The 16,894-nt window shown below is 40.3% G+C and overlaps 1 protein-coding gene across 2 annotated transcripts; it reads right to left on the reverse strand.

Annotated features, from left to right (window-relative positions):
* Positions 1 to 2,309: 2,309 nt before the first annotated feature.
* On the reverse strand, positions 2,310 to 8,532 carry LOC117552447 (U2 small nuclear ribonucleoprotein auxiliary factor 35 kDa subunit-related protein 1-like). Of its 2 annotated transcripts, none has more exons than XM_034225863.1 (6): positions 8,456 to 8,532; positions 8,188 to 8,249; positions 7,177 to 7,293; positions 7,028 to 7,096; positions 2,709 to 2,804; positions 2,310 to 2,431 (listed from the first exon to the last, which is right to left on the reverse strand). In XM_034225863.1, the coding sequence occupies exons 2-6, from the start codon at positions 8,227 to 8,229 to the stop codon at positions 2,342 to 2,344; spliced, it is 414 nt and encodes a 137-aa protein (XP_034081754.1). In that variant the 5' UTR covers positions 8,230 to 8,249; positions 8,456 to 8,532; the 3' UTR covers positions 2,310 to 2,341. The 2 variants fall into 2 exon arrangements, with proteins under 2 accessions (XP_034081754.1, XP_034081755.1); XM_034225864.1 differs by having other exon boundaries at positions 8,188 to 8,252; positions 8,456 to 8,522.
* Positions 8,533 to 16,894: the final 8,362 nt, after the last annotated feature.

Consider the following 16,894-nt stretch of genomic DNA (forward strand, 5'->3'; position numbering starts at 1 on the left):
AAACACACACAAGCACATACAGTACATGCCACATTGCAGATATCCAGAAATGAGAAGCACTTATTACAACCCTTTCTTCTAAAGATTGATGATGATAAATGATGCATCAGTCACATTTTGGATCACCAGGAATTAGACCTATGTTTAGCTTTTCTTGGTCTTTCTGTTTTGGCAGTTGCATAATTGAAGCTGGTAGCTGGCACATGAACATTAATGTGTTTTAAAAAATATATCTTTTCATCTTATTGTTTTTTACCTGAGCGCCTGCGGCATGTGTCAGAGTTACACTCAACAGATTGGAATAATTGCAGCAGACTTTGAGACAATCAATGCCCAACAGCCACTGCAATTTCCAAATTAGTAGACCATCCCACACCTGAGACATGGTATTGAACATTTTTGCCTGAGGTTTAGCTGTTGAAAAATTATCATTTGATAAATGGGGCGAAGCCTGCGAGCTAGTTCAGGCTGTCAACTCGAGCACTTATGCTGCATTCATACATAACTCCCCTTGCCACTCTGCAACCAACCAAACAGAGCCTCCTTAATATGCCGCTCTATTTAACCTGCCAGTTCTCTCTCCATGCATTGCTTGCTGCTGCTATTGCCGCAGCAAGCTTTACGTCACTGCTGCTGCTTGCCTGCCCCACCACCACCCCAGCTTCCACCTGTAGGCTCGGGGGTTAGTTATTTGATCATCACTCATCGTGCTATGTATATCTATGGAGTGATGATGCCCGAGCCATAGTCGCCAAACTCAACTATATGCTGCTTCTAATAAACACGTTAAAGAAACACGTGAGTTCTCTGACTAAACTAAACATTGTCGGCAAACATAATCCGTTAATTACTTGGATCCGAAAATAGTAAATACAAAATTAATTACGGGAGGGAAGAGAAGGAATGATATGATCCTTGAGCAACGGGAATTAATGCTTTTCCAAACAGACTTTCGCAAGGAGGAGACCGCTGTTTGTAAAACAAGAAGTCAATGTTGACTTATTTAAATTTAAGTCCCATGAAAAACATTCTTATTTTAGGGGCAAACCATGATATTTTTTCTACACATTGCTAACCACCCGTTTTGTTTTGATTTAAAGACTTAACCACCTGTTAAAAACTGCCTCTATATCTGGGGGAAAATATGCTTCTTCTGTATGGGAACATAGGAGACAGGGTTGACCAGAGTGACCCTGAAACTTGATATTTATTAATGTCTCCGTCTATTTTCTGCCCCCCATGTTTACCATAGAAGGCCACAGTGAGCTGGGTCTCTTAAATCTTGTTTAGACTGTCCTGCAATACCAGTACACACATGCAGTTATGTGAAAACACACAGCCACAATCACCAAAACAGGCACACACACTGCCCACACATTCGCAACATTTACTGAAATGCATCAATTATTTGTATCAAAGTTTCCATTCACACATGCTATACCTTTTTTCTATGAGTCAGATAAATCACCCACAGCCTGTGCATCGTTATTCATTATCTTCTTTCTGGGCTTGAAACATTTAGAGGTGAATTCCACAGAAAATTATCTTTAAATTATGTTTTATGGCCCATAAATGGCTTGCAGACCTCATCCTTTTCTCATTGACCGCTGAATAAAAAGCAGAAGAATACTGAGGTAGATATGGAATCATCATGGGAATATTTTACTATTATTGTTTAGAGGGTTAGGGTTATAATAGGATATATTGCAGTCTGAATTTCTTCTGTATTAGTTGATCCAGTTCCATTATATTGTGACTTGATCCAACTTTTTGCACAGCAACTTAAAGGGGCCTTATAAAGTTCATTTTCAGATTCAAAATGGTATTATGTACCAACAGGTTTACATGCTTTTATGTTCAAAAATGTCTTTATTTTTCTCATACTGCCTGTTCTGCAGCACCTTTGTTCACCCTCTGTCTGAAACCAGAGCTCAGACTGGTCTGATTGGTTAGCTGGCCGGGTCTGTTGTGATTGGTCAACCGTTTAGAGATGTCCCGACACAAAGCCAATCAAGTACAATGTGATGGAACGCATGTTACATATTGATGTCACTATGTTACAGAAGTAAACAAAGGAGTCCAATGGAGATACATATATATTGACTCAGGTCAGGCTATAAGTTGAAACACAGGCCCTACATGTGACCAATGTAGCAGACACAAGCCTCACACATGCCTTGCTTTCTGGGAAATCTTTGACACACTTAGCATGAAGACTGAAAGATGGACAATAGCAGCACCACACTTCAAATGCCCACCAACATCCATCACACTACTGTTGACATAGTGACCATTTATTGATGTTAAAGTGCAACAAAAAGCAGATTTATCATACATCAGTCTACATCCTGGTGAGCAGCTGGCTGGCTGTGAGGCCGGCCTCCCTGTCCTCCATCCCTGACTCCTCCACCAGCACCTTCCTCTGGAACTCCTGTAGTGTGAAGACAGAAAGAAATCAATGATTATTAGTCCCTCCCACAGCATTTGACTGACAGGAGGACTCGACAAACTCCACTGCCAAACCAAACATAAAGCAACGATTGCTTGTCTACACATGAGGACAGTTTTGTAACCGAGGAGCTACTGACACCCATGAGTCATGAACTTGAACTGCCACCGCTCTGCAACTCGATATTAGCTTCCAGGAACCTTGATAGCACGTCTCAGATCTTTAATTAAGATTTCTGCAGGTGTTAGAGTGTGTTTACCCTGAATGTCTTCAGTCTTGCCAGTCTTTCTTGCAAGATCTTCTCCTGGCTGGAGGTCAGCTCCTGTACATGAGTCTTCCACTGCTCCTCTTTCACCTGAAACACAGAGGATACACACAACACTTTACATCCAAATGGAGTTATTCAAAATATGCATATCAGCAATAGATTGAATGCCAGGTTTTGGTTTGGTCTACTCAAAGTTTGAGTGTCTTTCTAGTAGTCGTTTTGATTAAATAGCCCTCAACTTTTCTTTTTGGGTTTAGCGTTAGCGCCCGTTATATCCAGGACAAATCTTTGATAAGCCTTTTGTACACTTCTATTCCAAAAGCATAAGAACAGGGAAGCATTTACCAATTTAAGAGCTAGATATATTCCCCTCAGAAGTCAGTAAAGAGTGGACTGGACTATGTCATTGGGTGGCCAGAGATGTTACTCCAGATGAAAGCTTTGTTCGATGGGTAAATAGTAGATGAACGATGATACACGTCTGTCAGTGCTGGGAGAGGGGATCCCTCCGGGGTTGTTTTTGTTTATATCATTTTACTCAATCATTTTTTGTCCACCACAAGTATGTAAGTAGAGGGCCATGATTGATTTGTAGTCATGAAATAAACCAATGGTGAAAAAAAACTCTCTGTTTCCACTCTCTAGTAATGTGTGTACCTTTTGTGAAGTATATGTGAGATGCTTACTTTTTGATCTCTTTTATGGTTTATTTAAATTGTATCCTGCAACCTATGTCATGCTCCATATTAACAAAGAACAGAGCTACGGACTAAATTTTGCAGCTGCAAACCAACTTTGGAAAAGAAAAAGAAAGAAACTTGCCTCAAACAAATCCTCTCTCACATCTTAAAGCTCTGTAGAGCCATTTTAACGTAACAAAGTCTCCCTGGTACTATGATTCAACAATACATACATTCTGCTGGGCTGCACCTCTGAGCCTCAAGTAGGCGTGTGTGTGTGTGTGTGTGTGTGTGTGTGTGTGTGTGTGTGTGTGTGTGTGTGTGTGTGTGTGTGTGTGTGTGTGTGTGTGTGTGTGTGTGTGTGTGTGTGTGTGTGTGTGTGTGTGTGCGTGCGTGTGTGTGCGTGTGTGTGTGTGTTGAAAAGTTCTGGCTGTTTTCCCCTGACCTCACATTAGACTGAGAATCACTCTCTTGGATCCAGTTTCCTTCTGTGTGTTTGTATGTATAATTTTTCACGAGAATGTGAGAGAAAATGACATATCTTTTATCCTTGTGTAGGAAAGACTATAAACAGTACAAATGCGATACATGTGAGATGTCAGTGCCTCTCCACCATCAGTGCCTGTCATCAATTAACGTGTGTGTGTGTGTGTGTGTGTGTGTGTGTGTGTGTGTGTGTGTGTGTGTGTGTGTGTGTGTGTGTGTGTGTGTGTGTGTGTGTCGGGGGAGCAGAAATGTGCGGAGGAAGTTGCCATTTACTTTAATGTCAGTTTCAATACCGAGACATGCTGACACATATGGTGTGAAGGTGAAAGCAGTTAAACCGTTACATCCCCAATTACATGCTGAACACACACACACACACACACACACACACACACACACACACACACACACACACACACACACACACACACACACACCCTTTTAGGCGTACAATCAGGACATTCTTTCCAAAAAAGCCTTGAGTTGAAAATGGGCATTTGGACACTTGCACACTTGTTTGTCTTCTTGGTGTGTGTAAAGATGGAGTAGCATACTTTGAACAAATTGCGCTTGATTGGCGATCACTGACTAATTGACAAATTGTGTTAATACTAGTTTTGTGCCTCTGATCCAATCACAGCATCATGGTTGCAATTTGCCATCTGGCCGGTGTTGTTGGTTGTGGATTCGAGTGTCATTGTTTAGAGCAGTCAGAGCTGCAGAGGTGTGGAAACACGACAGAAGGAAATATTTAGAAAGGGCTCTACAATACCTCCGGCTCCCTTGCCTGAGGTAGGTAAAATGCCAACATTTGGTGTTTTAAAAAAACCAACTATCTTTGTGCTAACCCATCACGCAGAAGTTAAGATAGTTCACTGAATAAATAAAAGCTTTGACCCGCTTAAGGAGCTAAATGAAGGGTTCATGGAAGTCATTGCAATTAAATCTCGGGCACAAATATCTGCATCAAATCAATCCAATAGCTGTTGAGATATCGCCATCTTGGCAGGGCCCTTCCTCCTGGCTAATCCCAAAATTGAACATTGTTAGTGGAGCATCAGAGCTAACAGCTAGCTACCTGAGACAGCATTTATCACGCCCGTAATAATATGTCATTTTAATAAATGTAATTGGAAATAAACTGGTGAGTGAGTGAAAATTCACACAAGCTTGTTCCTGCTGTTATTTTAAGCATTTTAACATGGGGTCTAAAATAGCTTTGTTTGCAGATGTACGCCTGGGCAATCTGGGGTTTTAGTGGCCAGATGAATTGGTGGAATCCTGTGCAGCATTTAGGTTGCCAACAACGATTTCAGCTCGGCTCTAAAGAAAAGGATATTTTATCACGATGCGTTCCCTTTGCAAAAGAAACCCTGGCAGTAATTACACAAACATTTTGTTCTTGCTTATAAAACCCATAGACACAATATTAATGCAATCCAACCAATATGCTTTAGTTTCTTATGAACATTTGATGAAAACACCTCAGGATTAGAATTCATTTCATCTTACTTTTGAGTAGTTCTGTTTGGACTTTGAAAAAAGCAATCATCCCTGACCTGAATGTTAGGTTTGACACATTACACAGCGTGTCTGTAATTACTCTGGCTTCACTGTGGCATTCCAGCAGTGTGTGTGTTTAGGTATCTGGTACGCAACTAGTATAAATGCATATGTTCAGAAGTCTGTGTGTTTGTCTGAGTTTAAGTTGGGGTTCAGCTTCAGCGGATAGTACATTCCAAACTGAGGTGAGAGTGACTGTCCCATCCTTCAGAGTTGATGTTGTCATCAGCTTCCTGTGTGTGTGTGTGTGTGTGTGTGTGTGTGTGTGTGTGTGTGGTGTGTGTGTGTGTGTGTGTGTGTGTGTGTGTGTGTGTGTGTGTGTGTGTGTGTGTGTGTGTGTGTGTGTGTGTGTGTGTGTGTGTGTTTGTGTCTGTGTGCAGCGGAAACACTGACAACAACCCGTATTGACCTCACACACTTTTGTCAGGAAAGAGGGAGCTGCTCAAAACTCCCACAGCTGTGTGTGTGTGTGTGTGTGTGTGTGTGTGTGTGTGTGTGTGTGTGTGTGTGTGTGTGTGTGTGTGTGTGTGTGTGTGTGTGTGTGTGTGTGTGTGTGTGTGTGTGTGTGTGTGTGTGTGTTTGTGTGCAGCGGAAACACTGACAACAACCCGTATTGACCTCACACACTTTCGTCAGGAAAGAGGGAGCTGCTCAAAACTCCCACAGCTGTGTATGTGCGTGTGTGTGCGTGTGTGTGTGTGTGTATGTGTGTGTGTGTGTGTGCATTCCATATCCATGAGGATGTGCATCTGTTTTGACAACAGTGGATGTGTATTTGAATGAACACATCACATGAACACACTCGTGCTTTTTAATGCCAAATGTGTGATGGTGCTGCTGTAAAATGTGTGTGTGTGTGTGTGTGTGTGTGGTGCCGTGAAGTGTGAGTGAGGTTTGCAGGGAATGATAAGCCCGGCAGCCTTGACAGAGGGCCATAGTTTTGTCATTTCCATGGAAGTGAATTTGATGTATCCTTATGTGGTGTAGTGATGACATTACCACTCATCGAACTCAGTGTCACGCTGCTGCCTTTCTGCTGATTCCACATGCTGATTGTGAATAACTACAGTAGCTAGATTTCCAGAAAGGATTAACCAGTCGAAGCAGAAATGGAAGAGAAACTCTATTAATTGTAATTCATTTATGAAAAGAAGTAACTCACAATTCTGCTAGCTGAGGCTAGGAGCTAACTCCTTATATCTAACCTGGTGTAAAACTACATTTTTGTTTTCTTCTCATCAGAGCGTCACCTTAGTAGATATTGCAGACAACCAGGACAATCTGTCATTTCAACAATCAGCTCACTTAACTACTGTTTGACTGTCAAGAGCTGCTGCGGTGTGGGTGTGAGCCCAATACACTGCCAGCGCTGATGGGAAACAAGGCTGCTCAAATAGGTCATATGGTAGTGTGAGAGGGTTGCAGGGGTTTGCATGTTTGTGTCTACTGCATGTGTCTCCTCTTTCTGTTTAACACACTGCACACAAAGTCCAAGAATTCTGTTTAGGTGTGTGTGTGTGTGTGTGTGTGTGTGTGTGTGTGTGTGTGTGTGTGTGTGTGTGTGTGTGTGTGTGTGTACACCTTCTTGCTATCTTCTATTTCTTGGAGTCTCTTTTTTTCCAGCTGCTCCCTCTCCTGTTTCCGGCGGGCCTGGAAAAAAAAATTCTTTATTTTATTAGTGGAATGTTACAACTTTGAGTTTTGTAACATGTAGCGTCTGTGTCTCTTACCCTATCCTCCTGTTTGCCTCTGAAGTTGTTTTCTGAACCTCCTATTCCGTCTTTTCTCATATTTTCCGACAGTCCCAGGAATTCATAGTCCTCCACTTTACACAAACCTCTCATTGACTAGAGACAGAGAAACATCCGATCATCAAAAGTCATACCTGATACTGTACGTCTCCCTCCTGGATTCAAATGTATTGAGCCTTTGTCTCTGCACGTATAAACATCGGCTTTATTTGCTGCCCTGTATTCAACAATAACTATGATTGTTTTACAGCATTAAATGATGCAATTGACAGTCATTGCATCAGATGACAGTTATTACTTAAATAGAGATCAACTGTTTCATTTTGCAACTTATCGTAGTATAAATAACCCTCTTACTGAAGGCTCTAACAACTCTAACAGAAAACTGTCTTCAAACCAACAAACGGTAATATCCTAGAGCGGAAGAGACGCATTATATTAACCAAATCAAGAGTTGGTGGCTTAAATTGAGAAAAAGGGGGAACTAGCACTATCCAGATTTGCAACGGTGATAGAGAACTTTCCACACAGATATGCATCAGAATTGGAAAAGTTGAATACATATGCAAATATATGTTGATTTTTATAGTTTTCTTAATGAATTTGATCTTTTGGTAGTGATCTGAAAACATCAAACGTCCAATAGATTTGAAGATAACGTGATTGCATACATTTGGGTTGATAAACAAAAAAAGGAAAGGCAAAAGCCCTCATCCGGAGGGCAAAATTAAATATTTTAATAAGTTCAAAAATTATATGATTCATGCCCTCAGTCAGCAGATCTAGACCCACATATTTAATACAGATGCGGAAGGAATTGTGCAAATGAAATCGTTTCACTTGATGTTCACTTCTTGTCTCTTCTCTGAAAGGGTTTGGTTTCACTCAAGGACATTTTTTAAAGAATGATCCACCGGGTAAGCGGTTTAAAAACAGAAAATGTTTCATATTAGGCTTACTGTCAAGTTGTCCCAGCTTTTCAAAACATACCTTGGACATGGGAATACCCTGAAACCTTTTGTTGTGAGTCATCTTGATCCAGGACAAGTCTTCTGCTTGTGACACATACATATTTGCAAATTAATCTATGAAGTTTAAATGACCTTGAGGCATTCAAATGTATTCAAATCATACATTCTACAAATGTCAATGAAGAATTAATATTGGCTTTATTTCAATAAAAAACACACACAGACAAGAATTAGTAATACGGTGTAAATAAGATCTGATCAAATCAGATTAATGATTAAGGACTCACCTGTAGAGCAGAGCAGTGTCCACTGGACTGATCAATGTCTCATAATAAGCACAGATCCTTCCTGTTGTCTTCTCCAGTTTAAAGTCTCAACAGAGAGTTTCAGATTAGAGTTATAAAGGTTCTTATACAGTGACGAGGTGCAGCCTGTATGCTAGTTATTTCCACAGTGCAGTGACAGAAGTGCCACTGTCACACTAATATAGTGTCGCGGAAAGCATAATAATGGATAGTTCCGTATGAGACTTGCGTTCATTGCATCTGAATCTTTACCATTACCATAGGCCACACAGGAGCCATGTTTGTGACCAGATCTTGAAATCTTGAAAGGGATGTGCAAAATAGTCATTATACAGTCTTTAATGAACTATTAGTAGAGAATAACGAGTAATTAATATAGGCCTACTTTATAGGGATCCTATTAATATCTAATAATACAAATAATTTGAGCAGTCATGTAATGTTATGAGCGTTTTTTTGTTCCATCCGAAGAAAGAACAATATGTTAAAGTGAAAAGTTAATTATTTAAAATAAAAGTTTTCATTTTCTCACCTTGTTATTTTTCCTTCTTAGAGTGACACAAGGGTATTGATAGAACTCATGCCTACATGCTACATGCTACATACAATCTACAGCTAATCGGCAGTTAGCCTAGCTTCTCTCACAGTATTAACAAACAAAATCATATTTGTTATTCAGCTTTGCAGGCGATGCTCAGCTAAATATGTGAGTTTTGTTATTTAGGCCCTGTTTTCAGTCTATAGCCTCCTATGCTAATGTAGCTAACCAGATTGTGGCTTCATATATAGCGTAAAAAAATGTGAGTGTATTGGTGCATTTTCAGTCTTGTTACCTATCAGGATGTAATGCATGCGAGTGAAGTACCAAGTTTGGGTTATCTCACCCTTTTCTCTGCAATTAATAAGTCTCGTAGCATTTACAAAAAATGCAGCTTTAACATTATTCACATTTTGTTTTTTGATTGTTTTGAAGTTATGGAAGCATATACATATACACACACAGTGTTTCAAGATGAGAAATGTTAAATTAGTTGTATTAGTAAAGTACTAGACTTGCAATCATCTTATTTTGTTATCCTAATTGAGTCATAATGCTTACAGGGGCATCAGTGTTTGTGATGATGATGGTCACACCTATTTGGCTGGGTGTGGGAAAACTGTGTGTGATGCTGTTGAGTTTGTTTTTGTAAAAGAATCAGTGTAACAGTCTGATGATGGATTGAATGTTGCTTTTGGAAAGCACATGAGTTTATGCTGAGATTTCTCTGCATTTCCCCTCCAGGATCAATACAATTCATCATGTCCTTAATTAATGAACATGTCAGCAGGCTGCTACAGGGAGCTTGGCTGCCACATGAGCTTCAATGTTGATGGATCTCTTTAATAGATGTTCAGCGTGTTTTCAGGGAACTCTGTGAGAGCGCTGACACATTAATGACATAACAGTGCCGCTGCATCACATCAGGTCACGAACCCTCTGACTGATCTTTCTCCTTCACATCGTATATACAGTACATTACTTCAACAATTGAAACACATAAACTTTACTTAATTAAAACATGAATAGTTAAATCATGTCCAATAGGCTATGGGGTACAGTACACTAATGTTTAGTGCCACAGCATGATTTGATAATAACATGAACAGCTTGATTTCACCACTTACTGTATAAATATCAATATTTAACCACGTTATTTCCTCAGTGGTTAAAAAAAAACTAAAAAAGAGTGGAGCACAGTGAAAAACTGTTCTTGTGCTGCGTTATGAAACCTGCCAAGATAAAATCTGAAAGGTACATTATCTAATGTTTTGCCTGAGAATTAGCTCCAGACTGCGGGACAACTTGACTGGAAATCATCCTTGTAACAGCACATCTAAGGAATGTCGTTACACTTCAAGTGTAAAACCACAAAGAGCACTTGTGGCGTCTACATGTCCTGAAAAACACAGACAGGAACACTCGACCTGCTATCCCACATCACTTCACACACCCTCTCTACATTCAACAAGCTGTGATCTCTGACATTTGGTCCCTGAACATCTCCGACGCCCAGACATCACTCATCAGCCTTCTCATAACAGGAAAGAGCTCCCCTGAACAAAATATATAGAACAGTAATGTAGCAAAACATACACATTTTTTCAACACGTGTTAATTTAGAATGGCAGTGATTCATTAGAGGTTGGATTCTAGATGCATCTCCTCACCAATACTTCACATTGTTCAGGATATGATATCAGCTCCAAACATGGTCTTTGTATTCAGTCACTGTCACTGCTTCCCCTTGACTACTTCATGCTAATATATTTTAATCTACAGCTATTTACAAGTTTTTATTTGGCAGTGTGGGAACAAATGCAAAGAAATGGGATATTTCTGTATCTGTAAACTTTAAGTTCCAGCTACCGATTGGATGGCTGAATGAACTGGCTTTTCCTACATATTTGTGGACCACAGTGTGAAGAGTTGTGAAGAGTTATCAGTATCTCCATGGTCACAAGGAGAAGCACAGCCAGAATAAAATCAAGCATTGACACTAGAAGACCGCAGTCAAAGGCAGTACTCAGATGAACAGTCAGTCAGTATTCAATATCTGTACCCCAAGGACTTTTTTCAAACTACAATCATCTATATAGGAAAACAGGAAATGTCTCTCGGTTCAAGCCAAACCTAAAAGTCTCCATTGCTCAATAGTTTGACTGACAACATCACAGTCTCGGCTAAGTCAGCCAGGTAGCCTAGATATATATCCTCCAATTTTTCCCGGGAGATCCCAAGACGTTTAACACTGTCCTCCCAAGAGTCAGGACAGATCAGTCATTTCAGCAACTGCCCTTAAACAGGGACAACATTTTAGTTTAAATCAATGTAAAGTAGTTCAGCAGCAATATTAATTAGGACTTACTGTTTCAGATAAAAAGCAGGAAATCAGAAGACTTTTTTATTGAGTGATGAGTTCCGGATTTTCTCCTAAACCTAACCGTGTTTTTTCTTTTGCTATAAATTTACCAAACTTCATCATAAAATGTTTTGTAAGGATTTTGGCGCTTACAAATGATTTGTCGTAGGAGCATCAGATCAGAAATCACGCCCAGTTGATCAAATGGGTGGTTATAAACTTTTTTTTTAAGTTGTTTGGTTTTGGAGATCTTGTTGAAAACTTGGGAATTGACAGATAATCCAGCATGTTATAGGTGAGTCTGGATTCTCTTCACATCTGCCATGCCCAGAAACCCTCTAAAAAAGACCCGCCAAGGCCCCTTCAGGTTCATAGGTTGGCCCCATGCCTGCTTGGCACCATATCACTTTTTAATCCCACAGATCTAATTTGCCCTAAATCTTTGTGGGCTGCTGTGTGGTGACCTGGAGTGATTCTGTGAAAGCTCTTGTCATTAAGGATTTCTAACACGCCTCGTGTCTTAATGTCTGATCCCTCGGCCACTAAGTTGTGCTATGCAAGAGGATTAACTCTTCCTTAGTACCCATCGTCCAGCACAGGTTCAAGCTTCGGGGGACTCTACCCGCGGGACTCTCATTGTAGTGCAGCTGTCGATACATGTTTGGGTGTGTGAGCCCACAGAAGGGGACCGTAGGGGTCTGGAAATTCCTTCTTTGTCTTTTTAAGGTGTGTGCATGGATGTGTACAGATAGTGTTATATTGAGACAGAGGGCCCTTCTCCATTCTCTTTTTTGTGCCTCCTAATCTCCTTACACCTCCCCCATTCTGCCTATAACCTGGAAATGGATCTCGGCATAGGATGTCTTCATTTCTAAAATGCAGGAGAGAGGACAGAGAAAAGAAGAGATGAGAGAGGAGGCTTGTTTATTTAAGAAGGGACAGTGCATAATATTGAACACAAGTATTTTAGTTGTCCATCATGTGAAATTGCCAAAATTAGACCTACAGGCAAATTTGCATCTGCAGTCTCTGGCAGGATAGGAAAAAGTTAAGTAATATTGGGATTCATCACCAATGTGTATACCAGAACTGTATTTCATTCAGTTGATATTTGATGAGCTATTTCAGTCTTGACCAACTGCCATGGACACAAATTCAGCAGTAATTGGTTTTTCCGACAGTAACCTGGTTACTGTGGATAATATACAGACCATGCAATAAACCACTCTTGTTGTAAATACTTTCTACCAAATAAATGGTCCCCATAAACTGACATTGTGTGGAATATCCAGAGCACGTGAAAACTCTCTGTAAAACATTTTGTTTATGAGATGTAGCTGAACAAATAAAGTTAGTGTGTTTATGCTTTCTAGACAATTGTTTGACCAACATATAAATCTTTCACTTGTATGTCAGAGGAAGAATGTACATTATAGTCAAGACTGTCTAGGAACCAGACTCTGTGATTAATGACACCCTCTCTCTGTGAACCGTAGGGAAATTAATGATATTTCTCCTGGCATCCATCTGCCTTAGAGACCAAAGTGTTCAGTTTTTGTTACTTAAAAAGATAAACAAGAGGTTTTATGACCAAAACTATGGCACTCAAGATGTGAGAGAAAAAGACGAGGTATTATTTAGAGTGACCGGTTATGACTCCACTTCAACAGGGACTAAAATAACATTATGTCAGAGAGTTATGGGAACAGGACGGAGTGCTGTGCAAAGGATCTCGGAGAGCTCTCATTTCAGTATTTCTCCCTCGTCATCTGACAAAGAGACATGGGAAACTGGCCGGTCATGTAGGACATGCTACACTGTAAAAACACCTTAATACTTGTCTTTGTCTGATCCTAGAGTATCATGTGTCAAGTATCATAACAAGCTCAACAGTAGGGTAAGACCCCTTTAAAACATTGCAGTATTTAATGTTATTTTAAAGGTAAATCTCAGACGTATACGGTAGGAGGAATATACACTTTGGCTTTAACTGATATTATGGAGACGAGTGAGAACCACTAAATTCCCCATGAACCATAAAGTAGCAGCTTTACGGAAGTCCACCGGGATGTTTCATCCTGCGTTTACCCTGCATTAGTGCCATCAGACAGTCTGTTCTCACTTTACTGGTGTACATAGGCTTTCTGCACATTTCTATTTAAAAATGACATTGTTACCTAAAACTCCCCCACTTTGCCAATATCATATATGCCTGCCTGCTTTTTCAGCAGCCTAATCCAACCCACTTCCAATCAGTACATTGTCTTTTTTTAAACTATACCAATGATGGTTGTACTTGATCAGTTACCTGATGAAAAGGAGAGCATGGTCCTTTCATTGATTTGTCAGTGCTTTTGTCCCGGCGTTCTATGGATCGGACACCTTTCTGATCGCTCACCCAGAAACGCTTTCTGAAACTTTTAGCAGAGCAGCCGCCTGGCAAAGGCCACCCTTGATGATGAGCCTATCTTATTATATAAGGTTTATTGATTGAACCTGGATTCACAAATATGTAGCTTATATACCCAAAAGTTCCTCACACAAGTCAAATCTCATTCAAATGCGGTTTGGTCATTGTTTTCTTTTTGCTCCTCTGGAATAATTGCAGTTATGACCTGATGATGGTGCTAGATCAAAATGTAAGGAAAGTAGTTGCAATTTATCTTCATGGGACAATAGTTGCATGCAATAACACTTCATCATTAAAACTTGCATCTTTGTTACAAACAATACCAATCCAATGTTTTTAAAATAGGTTTAAAGAGAGATAAAAAACAGGTTTAGTAATATACTGTATTTTTTAATGGCACTAACTGACTCTTGTGCTGCTTCGAGGTGACAATAGTTGAGATCAGTGCTCCTTTTAAGTTTTAATTCAATATGATTCAACAGAAAAAATTAAGATAGCTCCTGCATGTCTGGATTTTACTGGCATTCCTTCTGTGGAGTTAACAATATCGTACATTGTCAATCTTTTTCAGAAGCTCTGCAATGCATATATAGACTCAAACCGACATTTTCAAATGTGTATTGAACTGCTTTATGTCCAAGAGAGGACAGTCAGTGACCGACAGACTGTAAACTCAGAGGATTTCATCCCATAATATGTCCCTGATATTCAACACATGTTTCATGTGAAGCAACAGACTACTCTCCAAATAAGTAGGGGGAGCTTCACTGAACAACAAACACCCCACAGGCAAACCATTGTTGTCTAAAATAGAAAACCTGTCATATTAATTTCATTCGCAGGTCTTGAAATGGTTTCGGGGAGGGAAGCGAGGAAGTGAAGACGGGAACGCACAAAGACTCTTTTCATTTTTTTACTTTTTTTACATTCCCCTGATTGTGACTATCTCAGAGACACTTTTGTGTACATGTAGCCCTTAACCCTCATCATCACACTGGAGTCAGCTCTTCAGGCATGAATGATGAATAAACAGCGCCAGCTAAACTGTTTGGCTGATGAAGGCGTTATGAAATATAGCTAGTTGAAAGTTTGAAAGAATAGGAATATTAATTGTAAAGAACTTCTTAACTGGACACTCATTTGAGAAGTTGTTGGGGTATCATTGAAGTCCATTGGATGGATTCTCCGAAGTTATGCTCACACTGAATGCAAAGCAGCTCAACATTAATAGCTTATAGTCAAATTACAGTACGACAAATTGATTTATTGATTGTAAGCATATAAAGAATACAGATCATGTTGCTGCCAAACGGACCTGACCAACACGAGGACTCTACACTATGGGGACTTGAAGGCTGTGCAACGACCCCAGATTAGCGAGTTAGCGAGGTGTGTTGAGCTCAAAGACATTTTGATGGCTCAATTGCCATGGCAACTTATGGCACATTTCCACTACAGCGCGGAACGCGGTTTAAGTGTGCCGTGCCCGTTTTTGGTTGCGTTTCCACTAGGCGTAGTTCCGGCTAGCGGGTACTTTTTCACAGTTTTTCTGGCTCTCCAAAATTGAGGTTCTTTCCGGGCCAACAACCGGGCTGAGTATGCTAAACTAGTAAGAGAAACGCTGGCAACTACAACAAAATGAACATATTTTACCGTGATTTAATTGTAATACACGTTTCTAAATGATGCCGAAGTAACAACATACTGATACCGGTTAGTAATAACCATGAATTAATGCTTTGACAAGTCTGAAGACAGACGGCAGACGAAAAACCTTTTAAAATGCGTGTTTTCTGAATGGAGATCGGCTAAGCTAACGCTGTATAGCTATGCTCCGACCGTCCACACTCACAACAAAGGCCTACAGACATAAATAAACCAACGACTGTATTCGCCATGACACAGGCAGTCTGTGGTTTGTACTTGTTTAACTTTTGTCTAGTTTCTGAACAGATATGAGGAGCTCTGAGTGCTAAGAGCTAACAGCTAACGGCTGATGTTGGTTTTGTGTTTCGCATTGAAGATGACGTCACGGCTCCTCCTACACTGCGTTACTATAGTTACTACCCCAGTTCCTAAACTGTAATGGAAACGCAGCATAAAGTGAGCCTGGCCTAACAAGGCCTAAATGAAGCCTAGCCATACCGTACTAAGCCGAGCGAGGTCCTGCAGTGGAAAAGTGCCATTATACTGCACAAGTAACCTGTTTATGTCCACAAATTAGGTTTGAAATTGGCTTGAAAGCGTCTTTCACTTACAAGTTATTTTGGAAATAGCATCACTTTATAGTCAACCGTCAATCTGTAAGTGATATGGATAAAGATAAATACAAATGTTGAATCATAAGTTTACATTGGTAATTGCGTTACATTACTTATTACTACATCAGAATAATGCCAGCAAACTTTGCCTATAGTTACAGTAGCACAAACTGTATTGTGTTTTTTTTACATGGTTACCTTTATATGTGATACTGAAAATCAGTTAAGTGTGTGTTCATACAATAAAAGCTAAAACAACAGTACCCACAGACTTAATCTGCTCTAAAAAGCCAGGAACATTACTATACAGAGCAACACTCGCGCTGCTGCTCTCTCTCACACACACAATCACACACACACTCAAAAACCAGTGGGTGGTCAATGCTGCGTTTAGCTCCAGATGTGAACTCTAAAGGCAAGAACATTTCACCTGCCAATCATCTCAGTGAAAAACCACCTTCTCATTACCTCTACTTCCTCTTTTCTTATCCCCTGGTGTGTGTGTGTGTGTGTGTGTGTGTGTGTGTGTGTGTGTGTGTGTGTGTGTGTGTGTGTGTGTGTGTGTGTGTGTGTGTGTGTGTGTGTGTGTGTGTGTGTGTGTGTGTGTGTGTGTGTATATATACATGGGCTCACCCTCGGCCGTGTATACAGGACTCCCACCCAATTAAATGCCTCCATGTGGGACGGCTTCTCTAAAATCCTGCCAGTGTCAATTCTGAAAGTACTTTAGCTTTAAAATCCCTTAAGACTTTGAGGGTTTTCTTCTCTTTCTGATCAAGAGTTTGGCAGCGCCTGTGTTTTTCTTTTGTCTTCCACTGTCAAGGCCCTCTGCCAACACTAACACTAACAC

Source organism: Gymnodraco acuticeps, unplaced genomic scaffold, assembly GCF_902827175.1.
Source record: "Gymnodraco acuticeps unplaced genomic scaffold, fGymAcu1.1, whole genome shotgun sequence".
Taxonomy (NCBI): domain Eukaryota; kingdom Metazoa; phylum Chordata; class Actinopteri; order Perciformes; family Bathydraconidae; genus Gymnodraco; species Gymnodraco acuticeps.

Bases quoted from the DNA above. Each gene is read 5' to 3' on its own strand.
- LOC117552447 (XM_034225863.1), bottom strand. From the start codon at position 8,229: ATGACTCACAACAAAAGGTTTCAGGGTATTCCCATGTCCAAG. The intron at 7,294-8,187 runs GTATGTTTTGAA...CTCTGTCTCTAG, and splicing joins AGGGTATTCCCATGTCCAAG to TCAATGAGAGGTTTGTGTAA. The intron at 2,805-7,027 runs GTGTACACACAC...TCTGTGTTTCAG, and splicing joins AAATAGAAGATAGCAAGAAG to GTGAAAGAGGAGCAGTGGAA.